At 36.2% G+C, this 25,915-nt stretch overlaps 1 protein-coding gene across 9 annotated transcripts in view; it reads right to left on the bottom strand.

Moving 5' to 3' along the window:
- The window catches only part of PPFIA1 (protein tyrosine phosphatase, receptor type, f polypeptide (PTPRF), interacting protein (liprin), alpha 1), a 66,009-nt gene that overhangs the window by 18,690 nt on the left and 21,404 nt on the right, over positions 1-25,915 (bottom strand). For 4 of the 9 annotated variants that reach the window (XM_014948861.1, XM_014948867.1, XM_014948863.1 and 1 more), the window contains exons 3-21: positions 19,923-20,024; positions 19,036-19,200; positions 18,211-18,285; positions 17,677-17,778; positions 17,213-17,434; positions 16,706-16,852; positions 15,562-15,696; positions 13,945-14,028; positions 13,143-13,274; positions 10,668-10,730; positions 9,126-9,205; positions 8,721-8,853; positions 8,187-8,189; positions 7,864-8,087; positions 6,958-7,192; positions 4,233-4,262; positions 3,280-3,431; positions 2,335-2,507; positions 1,905-1,998 (exon numbers count right to left, since the gene is read on the bottom strand). In XM_014948861.1, the coding sequence (XP_014804347.1) occupies positions 1,905-1,998; positions 2,335-2,507; positions 3,280-3,431; positions 4,233-4,262; positions 6,958-7,192; positions 7,864-8,087; positions 8,187-8,189; positions 8,721-8,853; positions 9,126-9,205; positions 10,668-10,730; positions 13,143-13,274; positions 13,945-14,028; positions 15,562-15,696; positions 16,706-16,852; positions 17,213-17,434; positions 17,677-17,778; positions 18,211-18,285; positions 19,036-19,200; positions 19,923-20,024 (2,351 nt within the window). The remainder of the gene's footprint in view (positions 1-1,904; positions 1,999-2,334; positions 2,508-3,279; positions 3,432-4,232; positions 4,263-6,957; positions 7,193-7,863; positions 8,088-8,186; positions 8,190-8,720; positions 8,854-9,125; positions 9,206-10,667; positions 10,731-13,142; positions 13,275-13,944; positions 14,029-15,561; positions 15,697-16,705; positions 16,853-17,212; positions 17,435-17,676; positions 17,779-18,210; positions 18,286-19,035; positions 19,201-19,922; positions 20,025-25,915) is intronic. The other 5 variants (XM_014948865.1, XM_014948862.1, XM_014948869.1 and 2 more) reach the window with 3 other exon arrangements.

Raw genomic sequence — 25,915 nt, 5'->3', positions numbered from 1 at the left:
GATTTTGCTCTACCACATGAAATGGTAAACAAAAGGAAAATAAAACAATGAAGGAAAAATATAAATCTAGGATTAAACTGAACTCAAAAGCATACAAAACCAGACAAATAACATATACTGTAATTTAATTCTGTAACTATAAATAGGTTTTTGTTAGTAAAGAGACTGAATACTGCCCTTGGCCTGTTTGTATGCATGCATGCAGAAATCAGAAAGATAAGCAAGCAAATAGGGATTAGAGACAACTATAAATAGAAACAGCCGTCATTGTTTCAAGCATTCAGGTAACTGGAATTCTTTTTGCTGAATACAGAATTTTATAAGCAAACAGTCGGCCTTGAGTATTTATTTTAACCCCACCCTTTTCCAATATCAAAGTAAAAAGCAATTCAGAGCAGCTTCACTGCTTTTTCTTTTTGATAACGAGCACCTGGCGAAGGCAGCAAGGGATCTTTGACACTCTGCAATAATATTGCTTCCTACATTCAGAATACCTGTCAGGATTCTGAAAACAGCTGGATTGAAGTATCTTGCTGGAATTTTTAAAATAGTAAAATTTGCTTCTTCTGGAAGTTCAATGTGCCCTGCTGCTGCTCTCAGCAATAAGAGTAATAAAACTAAATATTATGATATCTATCTTCATCCCAGTCTTGTTTCATACCCACTTTCATTGAAATATCTGAATCATAGACACCTTCCTGTGAATAAGCACATACTCATATTTAATTACTAGGCAAGGCAATTTCAAACTAAAAGTTCTCATTTGTCTAATATAGACGCTTGCATTTTAAGCAATCAACAACACGCAGCCATGAGGCCTACTTTTAAGCAATACCAGGAAATTTTTGAAAGGCAGAATGTTTACAAAGAAAAGCCATGATTTATCTGCAACTGCATTTCTTGCGTTTATTAAAGCAAGACAGTATCGATTGCTTTACCCTAGAATGCAATTTGTTGCTGGTATTGAGAAAGATCTATATTGTTCAAAGAACAGGCCTATTTCGGTATGACCAGATTAAAATTATTTATTCAACCAAGATGTGGTATGACTTTAAAGCTCTGTAGAAAAGGGAAAATACCAGATCATAATAACGTACGGTTGCCTTCAGTGTAACAGTCTGAAGAAAAACAGCTGAGTGCTCTGTTATACAAACAAAACCACATTCCATTCTGACTTTTTAAACCAACACGCTGCTGGCTTTCATTAGCAGTCACCAGGCATTATTCTTATTTGTTAATAAAACTTAGGTACTGTAAGAAATCTCTCACAAAGAGAAAATTAGCACGCTTTCTTTTCAACATTCACTATCCTGTCTTCAGAAAGCAATTAAAAAAGCAAAACGTATCTGGATCTTGGTCAGCTTTTCTGACACAGAGCAAAGACAGCTGAACAGAAGCAACAAAAGCACAAGAAACACGGCTCAGCTTTGGGTGGAAAAATGCAAAGAATGCCTGATCCTACTTCTATAAATTTTAGCATTTCCTGTAATACCATATAAGCATCAAGTCAAGATTTGTACTAGTAGCAGTAGCTATTTTTCACCTACAACTAAAGCCTTTACTTCATCTCTTCTAAGTCTAGGAACAAAAAAGCACACAATTCTCAAAAGGTAAACATTAAACTAAAAATTTTCTTGGACACACACTGAAAAGGTGCCTTAAAAAAAGGAAATAGTCACAATATATAAAAAGGAAATCAGGGGCATAGTGCAAGGAAAAAAAAGATTTCAGCTGTTAAAATGCATGAGAGAAAATATCAAGACAAACTTGAAATGAAAAAAATTCATGAACACAGTAGCACCATATTAAGCAAAACCAAAACAATACAAAAAAAGAGAAAACAGTACATTTTTAAACAAAGCAATACCTTAACAACAAAGGATTAAAAATATTCAATAACTTACTTTTTCTGCATTTTCCTGTTTTTTTCTGCCTGACCTCCAAGCTTGCTGAGACCTAATGCATCCTGAGAGGAACCGTCTCCTTCTGCCATGCCAACTACAAAAAAACAAAACAAAACCCAATCTTTTTATCTTCTCAGTTTTGGCCAGTTATAACTCCAAAATCACTACTGCTTTCCTGAAGAAAAGTATGTAATTCTTTGCAAATACTACTGATCAGAAATGTACAAAGCCAAACCTCCAAGCTCATCTAACCCTCCATTTTCTAGTTGAATTAATACCCATCAAAATGATGTATAAAAATATTCCACAAAATGCTGTACATCATCAAAATAATCAGTCCTAAATACGTACAAACTGATATATACATCCTAAAATTTAGTCTTTCACACACTCTCTCTCCTACCGTGAAGAAAAACAAAACAAAACCAACCTTGTCCTAATGACTCCTTGCTTGTTTGTCCAGGTCGTCCCTTTTCTTTCTTGCCAAACAAGCGGCCAATAGAGGATTTGATCCCCTTCTTTTTGGGGGCTTTATGAAGTGAATCTTGGCTACTATTACTGCTACTAGGGTTACTTGTTTGCCCATCTTGTGAGCCTGTTGAGCTTTACCAAAAAAAAAAGAAGTCATAAAGAAGCACACGTAGACCAAATTCACTGGCAACATAGTGAAAGACAAGTTCAGGTTTCTGTGCAAGTTAAAAGCTCAGTAACTCACTAACAACATCTAATTTCACCTTTTAATGAGTCATGAAAAGAAACATAGCTCTAAAATACATGTCATTAAATAGAAAAAAACAGTGGAAAAGACTAAATCATGCAAGAAAGGAAGGGATATAATATTTATATGCCATAGCATGGAACTACGAGGCAATTCTTACTTTTATTAAGAAATAAGAATTAAAGTGTGTGAAGTGCAATTCAGAAAACAAAGTTGACAACACAAGTTCCTGACAAACTGAGGCAGATAATGGAAGCTTTAAATACTTGAATGGAATCCATCCCAGATACCCAGGCACTTTGAAAAAAACATCCGTCAATCAAAATGATGGTAATTTTGCAACTTATTTCTGAATGTATAGCTAAATTCCAGTCTATGAAAGATGACTGGAATTGTATGTCTTGCATTTCTAAAGCAAACTTAATGCAGACCTTGAGTTCCAGAAGAATTCTTCACAAAGCCATTTCTGATCATTAACAAAATCTGTGTTCTTACTCTCTATGTAACATAATCACCCATTTATGGGTTCATGCTCTTTACTCTAGAGAAACACTTCAATATCTAGACTAAAATCCTGTATTTCCAGTTTTAGGGTTTTATTCTGATCATCTGAAATACGAGGTTACTGGTAGGTGTGGCTTATTCACAGCTACTTACTTTCGGATGTCCCTGATATCTTCATGGCTCACTGTATGCAAAGCTCCTTTTTGGACTCTGTCCAAACGCAAAGATCGAGGTGAAGAAGGTGGTGATGTCTCACATTTTATTGTGGTTTTATCATCTCGTACCTCGTCTCTAGAAGCTGGAGACTAAAGGAAAATGAATGAAAAATTGAGAGGTTAGTTAGAAATGTTAAAGTCTGAACACAGTACCAACACTACACAAAATATTGAAAGGAAAAAAATCAGTTATTTCAGTGCTAAATAATTCCAATTAGCCTTCCCATTCTCCACTTGCCTATTTTTTGACTTCTTTTTATATTTTCTGTTACCTTCAGTGACAAACTACTAAACTTCAGTCTTAGCTTGTGAAAAGAGCAAGTAGCGCGCTCATCTTTTATTCACTCATAGAGCTAAGAACTAAAGTAATGTCTTGAGCACCATGGAACTAATACACCTGACTTCAGTTTAAGCAAGTGCTAAGACAGAAAACCAAAAAGTTGTGTGAAAAAGCAGCATCTGGATTCTCATTGTTATGTGTTTTAGACAATCATTAGCAAGCTCATCAATTCTACGAAGTCAGTTTCTACGTACCTGGGGCTATGGCTTATCTCAAAGTTTGAATAACAGAAATTAAGACTTTTTTTGTGTGTGCACTAACAGATCTTTAAAATTAAATATTGTTTCATGCAGATTGCAAAGTAGTGGTATCAAACAGTCCCCCATACCAGCAAAAAAAAGCCAAACCAAACAAATCCCACAAACCAAAACAAACCCACACTTATATTATGATAAACCATTTTACATTTAATATCAAAGAGCATATAATCTTGCTTTATTTTAAGGCTACCCTGCAAATGCCTTCTTTTATGTTCCTGTTACCCAATGATGAGTTAGGGGACAAGGAAGGAGATGAAGGGGCACAGCAGTAAATAAACTAAAGTTTTTTACCTTTCTACGGTGTTTCCTTAAATCACTAGGCTGATAGATGCATGCAAAGAAAAGAAATTTGGAGAAGCCATATTTATTGTAAACTGTAGCACAGACTGAAACAACTACTACAGACAAAACATCAGGGAGAATATAAATAACAATTACAGCAATGGCACAGAGAAGGATACATAGTATGAAGTACTCTTCAAATCACAGATTACTTAAATGTATCCCTGAAGAGGGGATAAGGAGCGAAAAAAAAAATAATTAAGACTTAGAGCTGCTTATCTACAGAAATACCGTAGATATTTCAATGTATTGGTACCACAGGCAAATTAGCACATAAAACGTGCATTATCTTCGGCAAGAAAAACAGCAAAGCACATGGGAGCATAAGGTGTTGCTTTTAAAAAGTGAGAGGATTTCCTGGCATACGACAAAGACTCGCCTTGAACTCTACAACCTCCATGGTAACCACAGCAGCTTCATACGTTCTCTGCACTAGTCCCTCCTCACACCTTAGTGATTCCTGCAGCTGCTTCCTACACAGCAGAAAAAGCACCCATACCTTAATAACTGCCAGAGTGCCAACAATAGTTGTTTTCCATACATCAAGAGTGTTCTGTACTTTTTACTAAGTTTAAAGTGCTGGAATGTTTGTACAAGAGTCTACCACAGGTTTTATTTTCTCCTTTGTAACTCACTTCTAAGGTGCTCCCCACCTCTGCCACTGCACCCTGAGTTACATAAACAAGTTATCAAACTATTCAGACTGATGCTGACAAAAGCTTAACTGAGATAATTTATATAATAATTATCATAATATCTGGGGACAAATTATTTCCAAAGGCTTGGAAGGGACATTTAAAGATCATCTAGTCCCCCATCAAGTTCTTAAGACAAAGCGCAGCAGACTCATTTTAACCTTCCTGGATCTTTCACCTATTAAATCTGATAATCTATAAAAATTAAAACATTTACCATATGAAATAAAAAATGCCCAGAAGAACTTTTCAAGAGAGCTATAGGTTTCACAATTTATCATGTTGATGCTTTTTAATTAATTTAAATCATGAGGGGTTTTCAGCTAACACTGCTGCAGTTGGCATTAAGCTGATGTTGACACTGTGCTCATAAACTAATGCAACTTTCTATTATAACATGGGAAAAACCCCATGAGAACTCGGTCTGATATTTCATAAACCTTTCAAGAAGTTTCTATAAAGCTCTTGTGCTGCAATTCTAGAAGCGTAGCTTCTTGCTTTCATGTTTTCACAAATCAGTTGCCAGGTACTAAAATGTCAGACAAATGCAACTGCAAACAATGGATCAAGTGCCTTTGAGTCACAATTCCTGTGATTTAAAGTGAACCTAACTATTTTACTTTTGTTCAGTTACATTAAATTTTAACGCAAAATGTTCTTCTGATCTAGTCTTCATGAAAAGAGCTACTTAAATTTGTTTATGGTTTTCTGTAAAAGAAGTACTTAGCTTAACTACTTATTACTGTGAAAAAATTGAATGTAAAGCAGTCCACATTTTGAAATTTGTTAGTTTATGTAAAATAAGTGTGCTTGCCCATGGATATATGGCTATACCTAGTACAATGATTTACTTTTTTTTTTTTAACGCAAGAAAGGCAAAATTATTCCTTTTTTTCTGAAAAAAATAGACTTTTTGGTATACATACACATTCATTTTAAAAAGCCAGCAGAAGTAGTTAGTTGTTTTTAAAAACTTCTGTATTCCAGCTAAGAGACCCCAATGAGTCAGGTCAGTCATTTACAATCCACCTGCTCTTACAGCGATGGGACACGTTCCTTGGCTACTGATGGGCATAGTGTAGGCATCAATACAGGTGCAGTAATCCAAGACAATAAAGTATTTTAAATATGGTGTTGCATGTACAAGTAGGAAGTACCATTTCCAAATGCACATGCAAATCTGGAGACAAAGGAATGTATCTAGGGCTAATTTAGAGAAGGAGCTTTTCCTGGAGAGCGCTTGCTCATCCAAGATGCACCTCAGTGAAAGCTATTCCAGATATGAGAACTTTTAAGTTTGCTTAACATTTATGGAAGAACAAAAAGTGGAAAACTTGTATCTTGTTTTTCCAGGTAGGCTTACATGCATAAAGCAGCTCCTAGAAGGATTAATTTTTCTAAGCAGTCATATGAATGTCAAAAGAATGGATCCATCTTTTTCTGCTCACTGAACTGCTAAACCCAAGCTACTAATTCATCAGCTACGAGGTCTAACAGATACTTCTTTTACCTGCCAGTCTTAACAGGCTAAAACAAGGCACTAGCACTCATAAAACAGCTGTGATACCTCCACTATCTTCAAGGTTAATGTAATATATGCAAATCACTTTTTAGTGGAATAGTGGACTCTAAAAATAAAGTTTAAAGCAGAGGGAGAAACAGGATGCTGCACCAGGGGTTTGAAAGAAAACATTATTTGTTCTAGGAAGAGGAGCCAGAAGGACCATAACAACAGACAGAATACTTAGGCATGAGATGTTGACCAATTAATAGACTTGAGTTGTGAACGTTTTTCCTAAAATCATTATGACTGTATCTTACACTTTTTATAGAAGTTGAAAGGAAGCAGTAGAAAAACCTAGAGAAAGGAAAAATACAGCTGAGTAAGAAGGAGAGGAAGGGGAAAAATCAAACAACCCATTTCCTAGAGAAAAAGAACACTCTTCCAAAAAAAAAAATTAAAGTTAATAGATACTTACCAGTGTCATGATACCGAGTCTGTCCACTTCCCGAGCTGGACTATGGGGGATCCGCCGCGGGGTGGAGCGGCCACTGCCCGGCGGGGAGGAACCAGCAAGAGATCCACTGGCATAGGGAGCAGGAATGGAGCTCATGGACCGGAATCGGCCATGAGCATCCAAATTTCCACTACCCACTCTGCTTTCAATCTCCTCTGCACGCTGCTCTGTGTTTTCCTTTTCTTCTTGTATAAGTCTGAAAAAAAGTTTCAAAGGAATATGACGTTGCGGCCTATAGGAGAGATGGGGAGTGTAGCAGTAGGACAAGGGGCAATGGTTTTAAACTGAGAGGAGATTTAGATTAGACATCAGAAAGAAATTCTTGACTGTGAGGGTGGTGAGACACTGGAACAGGTTGCCCAGAGAAGCTGTGGCTACCCCTTCCCTGGAAACATTCAAGTCCAGGCTCAGTGGGGCTTTGAACAACCTGGTCTGATGGGAAATGTCCCTGCCCATGGCAGGGGGGTTGGAACTAGATGGTCTTTAAGGTCCCTTCCAACCCAAACCATTCTATGATTTAAACAAGTAACATATAAACAGAATGGCTGCCTTGGGCATTAGGAGGTGGCAGCAAAACAGCCACACTGAAAAATCTTCTAATCCATTCTGAAAAAAGTGGTGAACGCACTGCTATTACCACCACGCAGGGGTTTCTGTTGAAATAGTAATACACAATCCCTTCCATAAATGAGACTTAAGAAAACCAGAAAATAGTACTTAGATATAAGCATATTAGTTGCTTCTGTCAACTCCCCACACCAGGAAACTGAATGGGCAACCACCATTTTCCAAGTAACCACACAAAAAGAATTTCTAGCGTCACAGAAACTCACTTTTAGCAAAACCTTAACAGCAGCTAGACCGTACCTGATCTCTTTGTTGATTGCATCCAACTGTTCTTGAAGCATCATGGCCAAAGTCTGAGCATCAGCCTGACCGCTCGGTGACAGCAGATCAACCGAACTGAATATGGTCTCCCTGTCATCCTCAACATCTGACACATCAACATCACTTTCAAATGCTTGTGCCACGTTTGCCAACACACTCGCCTGCTGGGCTCGCTCCCAGTCCTGCTCGTTCAGAGTTTGAACCTAAGAGAATTAATTCAAATTAAAATCCAAATCCAAACGGGAAAAACATCTCTACTGGTTTTCAAGATGTTTAAAACAATTCTTTAAAAGCCCACTTACGTGCTGAATGCATCCATCAAGACAGCAGTTTAGAGAAATGTAAAAAAAAAAAAAGCTATAATGTAGGAAACTTTGCATCTTACAGTTAAGTGTCATTTAAAAATGGACAGCCCCATTGAATAAATTAAAATATCACGTATCTTGGCTATATACACTCAAAATTGCAGTAGAATTTTGCTATCAAATCCAGAAACATCTTTATGTAATGAGAACTTGTGTCATGAAAGGGACTTAAAATTGCTTGCAGAAGGGCAATTAATTAGTGTACAGACATGAAAAGTAGGGTTGTTTCAAACTGTATTTTACAGGCTTATCACACTTAATACAAATGGGACTTAAAAATAATAAACATGCAATTATTTTTTAACAATTAAAAAGACTAGTAGCTGTGCAAGAATTAGTAAAACAGGATATATATATATAAGTTTATTGCTATGTACTCCTATTCTAAAAACTGCTTGTGTGATTAGCCTCATCTATTATTTTTTTTTTGCCCAAGTTCTATTTTTACTTTAAATTTCAGAGTTCTATTACCTTTGAAGGTTCATCTCTGAGAGCTGCCAAACGTCCTTTCTGGGGACGCCTCAAGACTGAGGAGGTGCCATAGGAGTCTGTGTGACTGTCAGGCACAGAGGAGGATGTCACAGGGTATCTGAAATCCGGTCGGCTGGAACACAAAGAAACATTTTATTCTCAGGAAGGGAGAAGGAAGGAGAAAACAAACCATAAAAAACCCACCCAAGTAATTCCTATTGTCTCACCAGTGCCCGTTTTCTTTAAGCAGTATTAAAAGTGCTTTATATGCTCTACAAAGAATGCTCAGCTATAAAGTTTTATAGCTATGAATAAAGCATTTTCAGTTATAATAGACAAAATTAAATTTAGCAAAGTGACTTTAAAGAAATGAGATATCACTAAACTAGAATCAAGTGCTGGTACCTATGATGAAGTGATGTGGCTCGGAGTCTCACTTGGTCATTTTCAGCCCTTAATGCTTCAACATTTAATACAAGTTGATCCTGTAAAAATAAATACATAAAATACGTAACAATATGCTTTAAAAAAAAAGCAAAACAGTGTTAAATACTGACTTATTAACATTTAATAACTAATTACCATTTAGTTTTTTTACCCCATTTCTATGAATTTCAGAAATAACATTTTAAAACATGCCCTTCAATGACATAAAATGTAAAAATTATTTTTGCTACACACAATACAGCACCGTCAGAAAAGGGCATCCAAGAATAATTCTGTTGCCTGTCTGCACCGTGATAATAGGTAATAACAATTTTCAGAAATAACATTTTAAAACATGCCCTTCAATGACATAAAATGTAAAAATTATTTTTGCTACACACAATACAGCACCGTCAGAAAAGGGCATCCAAGAATAATTCTGTTGCCTGTCTGCACCGTGATTAATAGATAATAACATACTTTTTAAAAATATCTACTAAATAAAATTCACATATTATTAACATTACTGTAATTGATAATATTTAATAAGAAACAAGATTTTTCAAGCCTTGTGCACAAAAGGTTCTAAACGCATTCGCTTTTAACTTGGACATTTTTACACGCTCTAGAAACCAAGCATTTAACAAGAGAGAAATCCAATGAATGAGTAAACAACAAAAAGACTAATAAAAAGTGGCTGATGATGAACATCTGTGCCCTTGTGTGAAAACTGCAAAAATTCAAAGCACATTCTGCAAAATATTCTGAATGCATTCTTCATTTCCTTACAGAAGCACAGCCTTTACAGTCTGGCCTCACTAATTACTGGAATGATTTGGGGAGATGCAGTACACCTGGGGTTTAATAAGCAACAATAAGTATTATTTCAGAACAGATAGCATGACATTAAAAATCAATTGCCACTGCTTAAGGATGCAATGAATTGAAAGGGAACCACTATTCAAGAAGGGAACTTGTCAGTTCCAGGACAAGCAGAACACCAGGCAGCTGGGATTGCAAAGAAGAGGCTGAGTCTCATAAATATTGCTCTCCCTGCCTCCCAGTTCTGAAAACTTTATTTTTGTCAGTCAAATAAGCACTTCAAGATACTGAATGCTTTTTAAAAAAAACAAAAAAACAACGACACACTTATGGGAAAACACCCAATATTAAAAAGTATTTCTCTTTTTTCTGTTCAAGGTCATACATACATTGTGAACAACATGAAAAAACTATGTATCTTTTTACAAAAATTCTATGCAATCTTCAAACTTTGGCAAATTGCCAATCTATCCAGCCACTACACATATTCAGAAGTGTGGTAAGTGTTTCGGTAAAAAGCTACACATTACCTATAAAACCCTCATAAAACTGAGTCCCACAGCACCATAAAACGAGCAGTAACAGCCCCCTACTTTTAAAGAGACCAGGTCATGTTAAATTTTATGGGGGAATTCAAATCTGACCCTGCTATGTAGCAAATATTTTCCAATATAATATTTCAAAAAATGTGGTTTATACCTTTTCATGCTGAAGTTCCTCTATTTGCTTTTTGGAATTTTCAATTTCTCGAATAAGTGAATTCTAAAATAAAATGTATCACAAATTAATATACTTATAAAAGCTTTCAACTCTTAAACCATAAACAAGATGAGTATCAAAAACTTTCAGTCAACACTATACAGATGCATCTTAAGGTACAGATACTTTACTGCTTACATCATTTCACTTTGATTATAGTTGGAAGGTTTTTCCTTTCAGGTGTACAGCCCTCTAAATAAAGGATTTAGTAACAGCATAAGTTCCATAAAAATTTAATACCAATACCAGCCTTTTAAAGCTCTGTTTGACAAAACTAGTAAAAAAAAAAGAATAATTAGGCTGCTAAAATAATTCAAAGTAATTCAGTGAGCAGTTACCAAGGCATTACTTGATGTCATCATTAGGTTTTCATTTTATTTTCAATTGTCTGGCCTACAAAATTACAATACAGTAATATCTGGGATGTACTATACCTCTGGAACTGCAACACTCAGTGAATTATGGGTCTTCATTAACATCAGAGCTGTCCTCTTTACAGTTATACCATGACATTTAAACAACTCCAGTAAATATAAATACTTATGACTACCACAATCTCTTTACTCAAAGCAGTTTCGAAACTCAGACTAAGAATCATCTGAGAATTTAGAACACATTTGAGCCACAACAATCAAAGAATTTCAACTATTGTATTTGACTGTAGTATGTGACACCAAGAAAAAAAAAATATCAGAGATTCCTCCTCTTAATAGGAAACTTTTAACTGTCACCTTTTCCTTATCCACCATTGCCAAAAAGTTCTGCTAAACACATTTCCTTGAGGTATGTTATACCATTATTTGCATCTTAAATGTGTAATAAAGTTTCATATGTGAACAAATAAATCATTCGGGGAAAAAAGTGAGCAAAAGAAAGTCTTAAAATTTTACGTGCATGTTTCTTCCCAACTTATCATAAAAGAATGAGCAGGAAGCCACAGCCAGAATATTTTTCTAGAAGTTGTAACTCACAGTGAAGGACAACTACATCTTCCTTGCTATTCACAAAGGTAGTTAGGGTTTGAAGGGTAAAGGATTAACCGTAAAACACATACACACCCCTCCCAGTATCCAAGTATTTAAAAAAAAAGTGCAGTCAGCTGTTTCTCAAAAGTGGAATCTATAAAGACTGTCAAAGCAACCTTGTTGATATCATAACACGGCCCATAAGAAGAATTTCTGTAGGATTAGGAAGAGTTTTATGTTGAAAATAGTGTTGTTAACTAAAAAACCACAGGACAAAGTTTGCAGCCTTAGATGCCAGCTGACAAGCACCTTCATCATCAGCTCAAAGGACAAAAATCAGTAGGACCTAGATTTGTCGTGCACTACCCAATTCCCCTCAGCTTCAGGAGCACAAAAGCAGGGAAAAGAACAAACTAAATCTTTGTAATGATCTGATGGGAGCACAGTCCTGGAATTCTGGAAGGACAGAAAGCAGGGAAAAGAACAAACTAAATCTTTGAAATGGTCCTGGAATTCTGGAAGGAGTATGTCAGCTACCTGACTGTTGGTTTAGGGATGGGAACTGAGTTGACACACATGCAAGAGAAAGCGAACATTTAATAAAAGTCTAAATACATCATTATATATTGAAGTATTTTATTGCAATGACTTTAAAACAAAACCCACTCAGCTTTCATTGAAGCATTTCCCTAGATGGTCATTTCACCCTCTAGTAACAGGAACAAAGTGCATTTTTCCTCCAAGACAAAGCAATTCAAAGTGGCATCAAGCAAAATGCTACTTCAGAAGACACTGCTTTGTTCAATGGGAATAAGGGAATCTAACTTCAAGGCACACATGGAAGAAAAAGTCCCTAAGGACCTACATCCAAAAGCAGAAGGGAAAGAAAGAGTAAAGTATGTCACAAGTTAGAAGATTAATAGAATACAGGGGAACGCTCCAAGATGTGCATCAACACCACAGAGAACAGCTCGTTTACACAGAACCTGCCTCAAAATGATCGACCTGGGGAGAAAATGCAAGATTGTTTCAACTTGCCAAGAATCCCACAACCACTCAGGGGAACCCGTGCAGACAAAAAACAGTGGGAAATAAAAGAATCCGAAGTGAAAAAAAGGCCAAATTTCTAGTCCTAATTCTTTAGCCTTCCTGTATTACACTGGCTGAGCCTATTTATGCAGCCCACACCAGTCAACTAGGAAAGGATAAAGCTTCTTAAACGATGCCTTCTCAACACTGTAGAACAATGCCCAGGGGCAACCTCAAAAATAAAAAGAATTTTAAGAACCTATTTTCCAAATCCTCACTAGAAAACAGCCTTAACAAAAACTACTTATTAATAAAAGGATTTCGTATTTATTTGCTGAAATTAGATATATCGAAAAATACACAAATCACTACAGAGTGTTGAACATCTAATTAATGTATCTGCTGGAATGTGACTCGTTACCTTATCTTCCAAAGCAGCCATCCTTTCCTTGAGATGAAGCTGGAGCCTTTCATTGGATTCAGAGAGAAGCTTATCAACGGTTTCTGACAAACGTTTATTATGCTCTTCATTCATCTTCTCTCTCTGTCTAGCCTAAGATACAGAAAAGCTACTAAAATAACTTAAAATTTACAGCGTCTATAACAATTTCCAGGTTGTAAAAACAGTAAGCTTTCTTTAATCCAAATGCATTTTCTTTAATAGAAATATTTTTCTAAAGGAATAAGGAATACTGTATGTACCTCCATGGCTCTTTAAGGGAGTATAGGGGATACTTAAAACTTCAAGAATGGAAATATTTTTCTAAAGGAATAAGGAATACTGCATGTACCTCCATGGCTCTTTAAGGGAGTACAGGGGATACTTAAAACTTCAGTAACTGCTCCAAGATCAGAAGCTTGAAAATTTGAGCTTACACTTCAAGAAAAAGCAAATTTCAGAGCCAATTCCATTATTTATAACCTAGGAACCAATTTTTCCATAGTCATTTAATTCAGCTAGTTTTTGATCTGTCTCCTCATTAGAAAGTATAACTAGCAATGAGGCGGTTCCAAACTTTCATTGGAGACTTTCAGCTTTTTTAGGAGATTTAAGGTTAGCCATAGTACAGTGGCCTCAAATGTCCCAACTAACAGCCAGCCTAAACTCTGGCTTTATTTTAAAGATAAGAAATAAAACCAGCTTTGCTGAATGGTAGGCAGCCATGAAGGGAATGAGATTCTTTCTTCCAGCTTTGTATCTTTGCCAATAATATATACGGTACCCTTTGTAGTTCTTGATTCTTTTCTTCTAGCTGTGCTTCCATCTGTCTCAGTCGTTCCTCTATATTGCCATGTCTTTCCTCAGCCTGTCAATTGGAAAAGAAAATTAGAATTTGGTGGAGTTTTTTTTTTTTTCTTCTAGCTGTGCTTCCATCTGTCTCAGTCGTTCCTCTATATTGCCATGTCTTTCCTCAGCCTGTCAATTGGAAAAGGAAGTTAGAATTTGGTGGGGCTTTTTTAAAAAAAAAGGTTTTAAAAGCATAGAAACGTTGAAGCATGATAATATATCTAACATGCTTTGCGCAACTGCCGTTCATGGTAATACACAATGCAGAACAGATGCCTTTCTGTCACTACAAGAACCTAGTGAGAGTTCATATGGTAGGTAACAAAATGATGAAGCCTCTCACCCTCAAGTACCATGAATCAACTACTATTTGCAAGTGAGCTTGCAACAGCAGCAGTTCATTCATATCCCCAAGAATTAAAAAATAATAATAAAATAAAATAAAAACTAAGTGCATTTTCAGTTTTTCCTCACTAGCCTGGACAATATGACCTTTTGTTAGTAATCATGACAAAGCAGAAAGCAGCAAGCAGAAACAAGGACTAAGATACAAATTCTACCTTCCTAAGCTTGGTGGTAAGTTCCAATACTTTAGCATCTTTAGCAGCAGAGCTCCCAGGAGACAAAAGGTCAGACTACAGAGCCAGTTAGGGACAGGAAAGATAACAGGGAAAGAAATGAAACTAAGGCTTTAAAAGAAAAAACAGAAGAAATGAAACTAAGGCTTTAAAAGAAAAACACACACACACACACACACACGAAAAGGCTCAGTTGTTGTTACTACATACAATTCTTCAGACTTCATTATTCCATTTGCAACCTTCCAAAAATCTTAATATTAATGAGTACCATTACTTCTCTCTTCTCTTCATTTAGTTAACAGTGGAAGAAATTTGGGTTTCCCTTCCAGAAACAGTTCTGGCTTTAAAAGTCTTTATGCCTACTATTGAATGAACTTTAATAAAAACCAACAAAGTAATAATTCACAGAGCCAGTTAGGGACAGGAAAGATAACAGGGAAAGAAATGAAACTAAGGCTTTAAAAGAAAAACACACACACACACACACACACGAAAAGGCTCAGTTGTTGTTACTACATACAATTCTTCAGACTTCATTATTCCATTCGCAACCTTCCAAAAATCTTAATAGTAATGAGTACCATTACTTCTCTCTCCATTTAGTTAACAGTGGAAGAAATTTGGGGTTCCCTTCCAGAAACAGTTCTTGTTTTAAAAGTTTTTATGCCTACTGTTGAATGAACTTTAATAAAAAGCAACAAAGTAATAATTCAGAGAGACATTTCCATAACGTAACAGAGTTAACAGAAAACCTGCTCAAGTTCCAAAGGGCAGAAATGTAAAGAAAAAAACCCAAAGTAAATCAGAGCGTTTGTAGAGATGAACAGAAAACAAGGAGAAACAGTTTCTGAACCAGCTGGACGAAAACCAGAAACACAATATAACAAACCCAAGACTTTAAGAACTGATTTTGTGTAGCAGGACACCAATGGAGAAGACAGAGTCTTGAGGACACCCTCCAATTGACTCACCTTGGAAAGTGCTGCAACTCTCTGTGCCAGCTCAGCTTCCACCTCGGGCAAAGTTTCAGCTTTTCTCAAAGTCTGCTGCAGCTTTTGCTCAGCGAGTTCCAGTCGTTCTTGCAATTGCCTATTCTTATCTTCACTCTACACAGGATTATGATCAGCAAATATTAAGTGTTAAAATGGTAATTAATTTTCAAAGAGGAAGGTAAGGATACAGATTGCTGCCTTTACTAGACCTACGGAGAACAAACTGTCCAAAAGTGGTCTCATAACCAAAGTTGTGGCATCCTCCCCTTCATGACATGACAGAACTTTTTTCTCTACAAATTTTTTCCTACAGAAAATTTTGTGTATTCTGAACGCAACTATATCACCAAATAGACATAGTTACAGTACAGGAAGCAGCACAAATAGACATAGTTACAGTACAGGAAGCAGCTCAGAAGAAGTTGTGAATTTCCAGTGTCAAGGCTGTGCGTTGAGTTACATCAAGGAAAAAATTCCTTCATATTTTAAATAACACTATGCATATTACCACAAATTTTATTTTAAAGTGTGTGCAATTTCTTTTAAAAATTACATTAAAAGGGACTTCTCTTTTTGACTAAGAGTTGCCTGGCTGCCTCTAATTTGAAAATGAATAGCTGAATAACCATTTCTGGTTTTAAGTTGGACAAGCACGTGTCAAATTTCCTCCTCAGTAAGGCAATGTTTACTTCTCTTATAGGCTATAATAATTGCTACAAACTTCACAAATTTTAAAACTGTTTTGGCTTAGAATGAGTAATTCTCACACATGAAACTAAAGATGCTTGGTTACACATACAGCAACTTAAAAATGCTTGGATACACATACAGCAACGTAAATCTCCAGTTAATAGGGAGAACAGCCCAGTTGCACCAAGATCAAGTACACTAAAAAGCTCAAAACCATTTCCTCTTTCCTGTAAACTGTCTCATCCTCATTCCCACGGTTAGAATCTGTACAATGCACTCCTCCAGTTACTGAAAAACAATCCCTAACAATAGCACATTACAGATGAGATTTATCTTCCTAAAAGTAAAAGCTTTAGTACAGTATGAACATTAATTATGTCCATCAGTTTTATGCTGAGCAAAATGTACTTAATATCGTATTTCAAAATACAACCTGTCGATGCATGGAGTCTTTAGTGGCAATTTCATTTTCAAGTTTATCATTGAGGTCATGCACAGATGTAGCTTCACGTTGTGCAGCGAGGTAGCGTTTCTCAAGAGTCGTAATTCTCTCTTCCATGTCTTCCTTTTGGGCCATAGTCTATGCAAGAAACAAGATTAAGTGATCAAATTGGGGGGAAAAAACCTCATAAACAAAAAAGAGTCTTACATACTCATTTCTTTCTGCAAAAAAATGAAGAAGAAAGAATAGTCTCACTTAGGCTTACAAGTTCAATTAGCTTTTTTATTTTATTTTTAAAAATGGTGAATGCTTAAGAAGATTGGTCTTTATTATATTACACCCCTGATCTGCTATTTACCTTTTCACTGTCGTGCTCCACGTCACCTATCAAACCAAAGACATTCAAAAGCCTAGAGGCCCAACTGAGCACCAATGACACTGAAATTTATAAAGGAATTGCGTTTGTGACTACCCAAATTTTGAGAGTTTATTCCTCACCTCTCGTACATCTCTCTGTAACTTTGTGTTCATTTCTTCAGATTTTATTAAGTCTTTTCTAGCTGTGTCAAGATCTTCTTCCAGCTCCGTTACTCTGCTAGACAAAGCAGTAAGACGTTCTTTCATCTGTGTCTGCTCTTTGTTTTGCTTATCTATGATGTCTTGGAGTTCAATCACTTTAGCAAGGTTTTCATCGTGGCATAAAGAACCATCAGAGGATCGCTATTACACAGGGGGAAAAGGAAAAAGTATTTGCATATTACACAGAAATTTGAAAAACAAACTGCTACTTGCCTGTAAACAACCCTCCCCCAAGATAATTTTTTTTATTGGATAGACTGCAAAAATTGAAATTGTAGTAATTTAAAGCATCACTCAAAATCTTTCACTATAGCTTAAAATTAAATTATTATATTTAATGATTAAAAATCAGAAATCAGCTTAAAAAAAGCATGTAACTCTACCTTCCCATTTGTAGTTGGGGTATTTTCTTGTTCATGATTTATATCCAGCATCCCATCTGGAAGTGTTTTCTTCTGATTATTTTGCTCTTTCAGAATCATTAACTAAAAGAAAGGAAAAGTTTACATACATCTGTTTCAAGTCAATTCCTTTCTCACTAATAATATAAGGAACAGCTGCAATAGCAAAGGAGCAAAACAATTACTGATTCTACTGCAAGGTATGTATTAATAAAATATGGCACAGGCACTTCAAAAGTTATGCCACTGCAACCCAAAAATCCTTATTTTACAGCCACAGGAACTCTTTTTGTTGTTTTGTTGGGGTTTTCTGTCGGCTTGGGGGAGAGGGGGTGGGGGTTTGTGGATTTTTTTCAAAGTAAGTTAAAAATTATAGTTATCCCATTTGGCAAAAAAAAAAAAATCAAAAACAAGTAGTGAAAGTGGATACTAAATAACTGACTAAATACCATGTCCAAATATTGACTAAAACACCACAATGTACACATAAGATTTATTTTTAAAAAAGACACCTACCTCTTTATGTGTAGTACCTAGTTCTTCTTCCAATAAGCTACATCTTTCAAGTGCTACTCGTAACCTCTCCCTTACCTGAAAGAGTTAATGTCAAATAATTTGAAATCATTCAAACGAGAAAAAAAAATCAATTTCACTTATTGCCATGCTGACACCACATTTCAGATAGCAAATGACACAATTTCCATGACATTTATGAGACATTTATGAGACATAACGCTACAAAAACCAGAATTTGCTTATCCTGTCATAAGGCACAGAGTGTGTGTTTTTTTGCTTGGTCACAACAAGGAAGAAGAGACAGAATTCCACAGAAACTCATTTGCCAGCCTTTTTGTGACACGTGGGTCACAAAAGTTAAGCAAACGATGAGCTGGCAGCAAAATTCACAGTGAACTTCACCACTTGCACATCCTGTTGCCAACATCAGGCACAACGAAAGGGCGGAGTGCCTTGAATTCAGCTTTCTTTAATATCACAGCGTAAGCAGATTCCTCTCCTCCTGTTCTCTCTAGGCCATTTCTCATATTACACAATGAAAAACCCTGATATTGTGCAGGTAAGCAAATGTATGCATTCCTACAACAAATATATTGTTCCTAAACTACACTTAGTTCACATTAGCACAGTTAATGAAGCACATATCACTTCAGGAGGGCACTAGTAACTTCAGTTACTAGTGCAGTTCTAGCAAAGCCACTATCTTAGGGCAGGGAAAAAGTTCTGAGGACCTGACTTCTACAACTTTAGTACCAACAACTGCATGATCTGCGCAGAAGGAAGTGGGCACAGGATGAGAAGATGTTCGCTACCGTATTTCCTTACCTTTTCGTCAAGGGCTTTATGGTGCTCAAATAAAGATTTTAGTGCTTTGAGAACTTCTACTTCACTAGAAACTCCTGCTGGAGACTGAGCTTGTCTCTTCACAACAGTCATTCTGAGAGATCGCTCGTGCCTGGAGACAAGACACTCCAAATGTTCCAGTAACAGCTAAAACCAACCAAAAAAAAAAGGAACAACGTTTATTCCTGTTTTTACAGCTGCAGAAAACTTTGCCTCCTAAAGCACTGAGTTCTAAATTTCAAATCTGAGACCACACGACTGTTACATGAAGTGTAAGAATCTGTTTTTATCATTTCACCCATTACAAGAGCTATCAGAGGTAACCCATTTCCTACCTCTCTTGTTGAGTTTAGCTTTTAAATGAGGTTTCTACAGGTTTTTTCAGTTCTACCACCAATCTGAGGAACCTCCCGCTTGTCAGAAGGACACACAGAGGAAATGCTCTAAACGGGAGAGCAACTCTTTTGCTGGCAGCAGCTGAGCTGCTGGAACAGATCCCTACAGTTTGGCCGCTTTATTCCGCTGATCTCGGGTGTTGTGTGATTACAAAACTTTTAACGAGCAGCAAGCTGAGTGACAGCCAGCAGGGCCGTCCTACAAGCTTTTCCTGATTCTGCACAGCAGCGTTTGGAGCTGCACAGAACCTTCCAAACTTTCTTAATCACTATTTGTGCTTGCAGAGGGATCCAATGTGCAAATATCGCTGCACAGAACCTTCCAAACTTTCTTAATCAACACACAGAGGGATCCATGTGCAAATATCAGGGGGAAAAAAACACTTTTAGCTTTTCAAATTCAGCATTCATTGTTTTTCTCAACGTAGTTGGCTGCTTTAAGAACTGCAATCTTGGAGAAGACAAGGAACTAACCCTCGTGTTATTTCGTTCTGCTTTCAGTTCAGCGATTTCTTCTTCCCTTTCAAGCAGCTGCTCCCTGCATACGTTTAGCTCTTTTGTAAGTGCTGCAAATTCCTGAAATAAACCAGACAGAAATATAAGCAGAGCAAATATCGGGATACAGCGAGAGTAGATTCATATGAACACTTGACATGATTTCTTGAAGCATTCATTTCAGATGTCTAAAGCCAACACACAGCTGTATTAGTCATGCTAAGCAGGCCTAACTTCAAACACTTAAAACCGTTACGCTGTCAAACATAAAAGTAAAAGATGTTTAACCAGGACTTCTGAGAACTTGTTTGCCTCTCAAGGCAGTTATGTGAACTGGGGTACCCCTGGTAAGCAAAGGGGAAAACCTATTTGTAATGGATTTTGTTATTGTTTCCAGAAGTTGTTTGTTTTATTTACATGATCAATGAGGGTGACATCAAAAGAAAGAGCGCTAGGCAAAACCCAGCAAAACACAACAAATTTCAATTCAGTATTTATTTGTGAGAGACAATCACTTGGCATCTACCAAAATACACAGGTTACTCCTTCATAGTAATGGAGCATCTTGAAGATTCACCATTGGAGGACTCAGATCGTTATGGAGATTTATCTACTTAAGCTACACACAGGGATTTAATTTATACCTACTTTCGAATCTCACAGAATGGAACTGAAACAGCCCTTTCCCCACAGTCCTGCTAGAAATCTTGGAGGATTACAGTCAGAATTTTCTAGAAGCCAACCCCTTGGGCTCAAAACCCTCAAAAGGCTTCCCCTTCAAATTCAATAAAGCTTTCACCAACTAAAACTGAATCAAAGTAAAATAGTACACAGAGTGAAAAGTCATCCAGGGAACAGGAATTGAGATAATTCACAGCAGTTACTGCACATTGATAAGCCAAATTTGCAGAATATATTTCTAAATTTTTCCATTTCTGTCAGGAAGACACAATTGCACTGAATATCTGAAAGAGCCACGACATCCTCAACTATTTCCACTCTGTTAAAAACACTCAACATGATAGAAAGTTTGCCTTTTAACTCAGTGAGCAAACTCTGGATAGAGTAAAAGACACAACTATACACGTTTACAAGCAAATACTGAGCCTAACCTTATCCACCTACTTACTCTGGCAAAATTTAAGTTGTAATCTGAACCACATTAGAAACTATTAATAATAATAAGCATGAAATTCCACGCTTTAGAAGAGAGCTATGGAGAAAACAGGAAAAAAAAAACCATGTCATCAATACAAGTTAGGATGCAAAAATAAATACATATCCATCATTCCAATGGTCGGTGAACACTCCAGAAGCACTTGTATAAGAAAACATTGAAATGCCAGTAAATAAATAAGTCTCCTCTATTGTCTAAAATAAGGAAAACATTCTAATAAACAGGAGTCATGACTAATAAACAGTAGATTAGTACAGCTGAACTGGTGATGATCGAGACAACATGAACAAGATGAAAAGCCAACTAAGAAGAACATGTGGAAACACACACTGCACCCACAAATGCTGCTTCTCTAAATTTCCCAAACTCTGCAAGATAAACTGTTTACTAGACAGTAGCTGCATATCAAGTAAAAGCTTTAAGATGAAGCTGTTTTGCAGTAAAATTCAAAGCAACAGAAAACACATCCACAAAAAAAGGACACACCAACTAATTACACTAGCACATCTGCAAATTCTAACATCAGCTAAAATAAGCAGACACGGGCAAAAGACACTGTCTGCAAATTGCAAGAGTAATTTGGTAAATTTCATTCTAAAACATACATGTGACTGAAAAGACAAAAAACCACTGTTGCACAACATGTACCTACAGTGATCTCCTTTGGATTTACTAATGTATTAGGCTTTTAAAGGTTGCTACGAAAAAGACAGTAATATCACCATCACAGATGCAGAATCCATCTCCCTAATCCCTCTTCCTAAATAAAAACCTGCTCACTGGAAAAGAGATTCACTGTAGTCCCCCTAATTAATCAGCAAATGACTGCAAAAAAGCCTTAATTTCTTTTCCTTTTCTAATTGCTAAAACCAAATTTGATTTCTTTAACATACTAATAACTAAGTTCTTATAAATATTTCACTGCAGTATTTCATTTGCATCCTAAACAAAAAAAAGAAAAAAAACAAAGAAAAAAGAAACAAAACCAAGGTCATTTCCAAGTAAAAATCCCTGGAAATACACTTATTAAAACAACCTGGCTTATAAATATAGCTACTGCAACTTTTAAATAAATAAAACTACAAAAGGTTCCTGAGCGCAAGGTAAACCAAGAAAGGAAAAACCTACTTCAAGCTTCACAGGAGCTGATGGAAAAATTGCCTCTATTCTGAGCGTTCCCTGCAGAACGGTCCTTCGCGTCCGAACTATTCCTGTGCCTTCAACATCCCACCCATGGGAGCTCCAAGACTCCCAGGCAATTGAGGGCAGACATCACTTTGGCTCCAATACAAGCTTAGGGAAACTTGAATATGGTTCCAAAGTTAGAGTTCTTCAAGTACCACAGAAACAACTAGAAGTACTAATAGAGTCAAAGTCTATTAGTAAAATAGGGGTTGAAATTAGATGATCTTTAAAGTCCCTTCCAACCTAAACCATTCTATGATTCTATGAAAGCATTTAAGGCCCCTTCCAACCTAAACCATTCTATGAAAGCATTTGCAAGAGAGCTTGATATGAACTTATTTTCTTTGTAGGTTTCTTTTCCCCTTTTCAAAAAAAAATCATTAAAAAAAAAAACTTAAAATCCCAACATCAAAATTCACAAGCATTGATATTACACAATTCCCAAAGGCCATCGGACTGACATGGAACATTCTATATTTTTTCCAGTCTCTACCACAAGTCTTGAACACGATAAAGAAAGCAGTAAAGACTACACGATGCTGTTTCATCATCCTTTCTCAATGTAAAAATCACTGTATAGTATTAATATACATTTTCTTATCTCAGGCATATATAAGCTTCATCTTCTGAAAAATAACTGTACATCTGAAAAGAACTTTATTCACTCTTCAAATGATTGTAGTACATACAGTCCTGTTCCATTGCTTACTTCTGTGCAAATATAAATTGTAGCACAAATATATCATAACTATGACACGAACCATCACACGGTCAGATGACCCAAAAAAGAACAATAAGCACAGGAATTTATATTGCTGCTGCATAAACAAACTGACACGTATTTCTGCCATTGCATAATACCTCCATTGCTGTTTGTTTTGACAAAATATAGTTGCTTCAGGTCCCATAAGCGGCCTAACAGAGAACACTTGAATGCCCTTAGTTTCAGTTGACACTGCCAAAAGACATGTCCTTTCCAGTTTTAACCTTCAATAGTAGATAATTTCTTATTTCTTCCTCAAGCAGTTCAAAAAGAGAGAAATTATTTGCAACTTTATCATCTCAAAAAAGTTTGAGTTGTCTCATAATTTCTTCCTTAGCATCAGATGAATGTACAGAAAGAATTAAAGGAAAATCCTGAGAAACTTTTCTACTTATCCAAAAAGCTGTATTATTTATTCTGTAGTTAAGGAGAAGATTGAAACATGAAAATGAAGTTCTGCTCTGGTTCTGGTTGCCATCAAAATAATAAATACCCAGCCCTAAGGACTGACAAGAATGGGATTCAAAATAAAAACTTTAGAGCTCTTACAAGAAATCAGTCGGAGAGTGCCGAATATATTAGGTAAATATCCCCTGTTGATTAGAACATACTGACAAACACCCATTCTCAATGCTGAGCTGAAATATTTACTGATGAAAGCAACTTTCTGAACCAACTGAATCATTCCAAATATGACTCTTGCTGCCAGAAATAAAGACTCTCAACAAAAAGCAAAAACAGAGAAAGTAAATTTGTTGTTGTTCGGTAATACATTTTCTGGGGGTATTTTTGGTCCACACACTCCATGACTTTTTGAAGTAATAGCATTTCTTCTACATCAACCTTCAGAACTGACCTCCAACCTTTGGTATTTTACAGGCCACAATATATACATCCTTCCAAAAGTCAGACCAACTAGTGTCCAGCTGTCAAACCTGTCCATTTCTGATGTCAAAGGTGATGGCCACTTGGTTACTTGCAAGATCTCAGTCCAGGAACATTACAGCTCTCAGGGAACAGGTTCCCTTCATGTTTATTACAAGCATAATTTATAGGTTCTCCAGATAGTACATCACAAACCAAGAAATGCTACATGACAGGAAAGACAGTGTTTAACTTCGGGGGAAAAAACTTGAAAGAAACAGAGGTAATCCCTAAAAGTCTATTAACATCAGCTCTGCATTAGGGATGCTCTACAAAGAACTGTAAAAGTTTGCTTGGAATTTGCTCAAGTAGAAAAATTTCTTCCACAATAAAACACAACACCACTCTTGAGTGCATAAGGAATGACGGATTACAGGCAACAACATGACCAGAAGGCTGACTTAAAGGATGAAATTATATGAAAAAAGAAAGACTTTTTAAATTCATCACAGAAAATATTATTAAATTAATATTAAAGTAGTATCTTCTGGCAATACAAGGACGAAGATGCAACTGTTACACCTTTAGGAACATCTCTACCAGAAGTACATGAGTGGAATTTATCTGTTTAATCTCCAAGTATTATTTTGTTTTACTGATAACATTCTGTGCTGTAGCCTGTGTATCAAACAACTCACCCAAAAAATCTGAGAAGCTGAAGAGAGGATGAGAAGAACAAGTGGGGAAAGTGCAGGCCATCAGGGACGAGAAACCAGTGGAATCCGAGATAAGTTTCCATCATGTTATTTACACTACATATAAACCACAATTATTCCAAACGATACATGCATGAAAAGGCCAAATAAACAGTCTTAAACAAAACAATCAAAGAAAAGCTAAATATCTAAGCTTAACAGGGTATTTCATAGCCACTTCATTTTTAAACCCAAGGGCTTTACGCAGCACACAGGGACCAATATCCCCAGTATCTTTGCAAGTTCGTAGCAAGCAAATTTTTGTACCTATTATGTCACACCAGTTTTGTTTTGGTTTTTTTTAAGCCATGTCACACCAGTTTTGTTTTGGTTTTTTTTTTTTTTAAGCTAACAGTCAGATTTATGAAATAGTTCAAGGGTATTTAGAGTTAAAACTGAAAAGAATTGACATGTTTTAATCATTAAATCCAGCCTTCCAAGAAAACACAGTTCCACACACTTCAACAACAACAAATCCAGAAGAAACAAAGTTGTGCTTTGCCTGTTCTGCATAATAAATCAGATCGCTTTCAACCTTCCCATATCTCTGGCATGTGCTAATGGGAAAGAGAAAAATAAGCTTTAGTGTGGGTAAAGGAAAATATTTTGCTTTTCACCTACTGAAATTAACTTCTCCAGTGAGTATCAAGAAGCCTGGATTTTCTAACCTGGAAACATGAAACTTATTTCAAGCATTAAGAGAATCAGTTCTACGAAGTAAGTTCATCTTTTGTTCTCAAAAACCCCAACAACTTAAAAGGTAATGTGAGAAAATACTTAAAGTAATCTTAAAATATAGTTATGTCAAACTCTTGTGTTTCAGAGCACTGAGAGGTTTCTCATGCTGGAAGCAGCTGTTTTTCCAACTACAGCTAACCACCCACCATCCTGAGAATACACTGTAGCTTGTAATATAATTAATGTATCAACCTCCTTTCCTATTTCTCTTTAGGTGTAAAATGGTTTATAACTCCAAAAACCAAAACACCATCTTTACCATTAAAAAAGTTCTCACTTTCCAACTAGTGGCACTGAGATATTTTAAAACATTTAATACTACCTTGAGTCAATTCTCAGAAGTTCGCATTTTCCTCAATTAAAAAAAAAAGAAAAACAAAACCCACCTTTTTTTCCCCTCTATAAAAAACTGTAACACTGCATGAAAACACCCAAATGAATATTGTGGCCAGCTGCCAGTGGCTAATACTAAACCCCAGTAACTTTTTAT

This window comes from Calidris pugnax, unplaced genomic scaffold, assembly GCF_001431845.1.
Source record: "Calidris pugnax isolate Ruff unplaced genomic scaffold, ASM143184v1 scaffold107, whole genome shotgun sequence".
Taxonomy (NCBI): domain Eukaryota; kingdom Metazoa; phylum Chordata; class Aves; order Charadriiformes; family Scolopacidae; genus Calidris; species Calidris pugnax.
The sequence above is the reverse complement of the archived record's forward strand: the minus strand, read 5'-3'. Positions and strand labels throughout refer to the sequence as shown.